This window comes from Entamoeba invadens (assembly GCF_000330505.1).
Source record: "Entamoeba invadens IP1 unplaced genomic scaffold scaff_1105074725273, whole genome shotgun sequence".
Lineage (NCBI taxonomy): Eukaryota > Evosea > Mastigamoebida > Endamoebidae > Entamoeba > Entamoeba invadens.
The window spans coordinates 201,974-202,679 of record NW_004191876.1 but is presented as its reverse complement, the minus strand read 5'-3'; the positions used below and the strand labels follow the sequence as shown (position 1 = coordinate 202,679).

Sequence of the window (706 nt, the reverse complement as noted above, 5' to 3'; positions counted from 1 at the left end):
TTTCATTAAAAAATTATTACAATAATAATTATACAATTAATATTATTATTTATTAACTAATATTTATAATTGATTGTTATTCAAATTATCAATTAATATAAATTAAGTATATGTAATAAATATGAACAATAAAATACTAAATATTAATTAAAAATTTTAATAAATATCTTTTTGTATTAATTATTTAATAATTTAATATTATATTTAAATTATTCTATCATTAAATTGTGTTTTATTTATAGAACATTAAGGGGTCCCTCTCATGGCTGTACAAAATGATAGCCAAATTTTTTCTTACTTAAAAAAATGAATAAATTTCTACAATTACAAATATCTCTATTTTCATATTATTAATTAATAACTTATTTATTTTGACTTTATATCACTTAATTCTATTATATTAACTTTTATTATTAATATCTTAAAAATGACGTGGTATATACTCACCATTTTACACAATCTTACATTTAAGTAATCTCTGTTCCCAGGAGGTGGGTGGGGGAGGGGGGCCGGCTTTAGGAGCCTCCTTGTATACTTTGAGTTTTAACGAAATTGAATAAATTGATTAAATCAATTTCGTTAAATAATTTAATTCGATTTTTTCAATTATTTTTAATTTTTAATAAAAAAAATAATATGTAAAATAATAATAAACAATTTATAATTTTATTAATTTTATTAATTAAATTTATTAAAACAATAATAA

General features: G+C 17.4%; 1 protein-coding gene across 1 annotated transcript; it reads right to left on the bottom strand.

Moving 5' to 3' along the window:
- Window positions 1–451: 451 nt before the first annotated feature.
- Window positions 452–525, bottom strand: EIN_297890 (Hypothetical protein; the record flags this gene model as incomplete). Its single annotated transcript, XM_004185677.1, has 1 exon — window positions 452–525. A coding segment is annotated over one exon (74 nt), but the record flags the coding sequence as incomplete, so codon positions are not given.
- Between the last annotated feature and the right edge of the window lie 181 nt (window positions 526–706).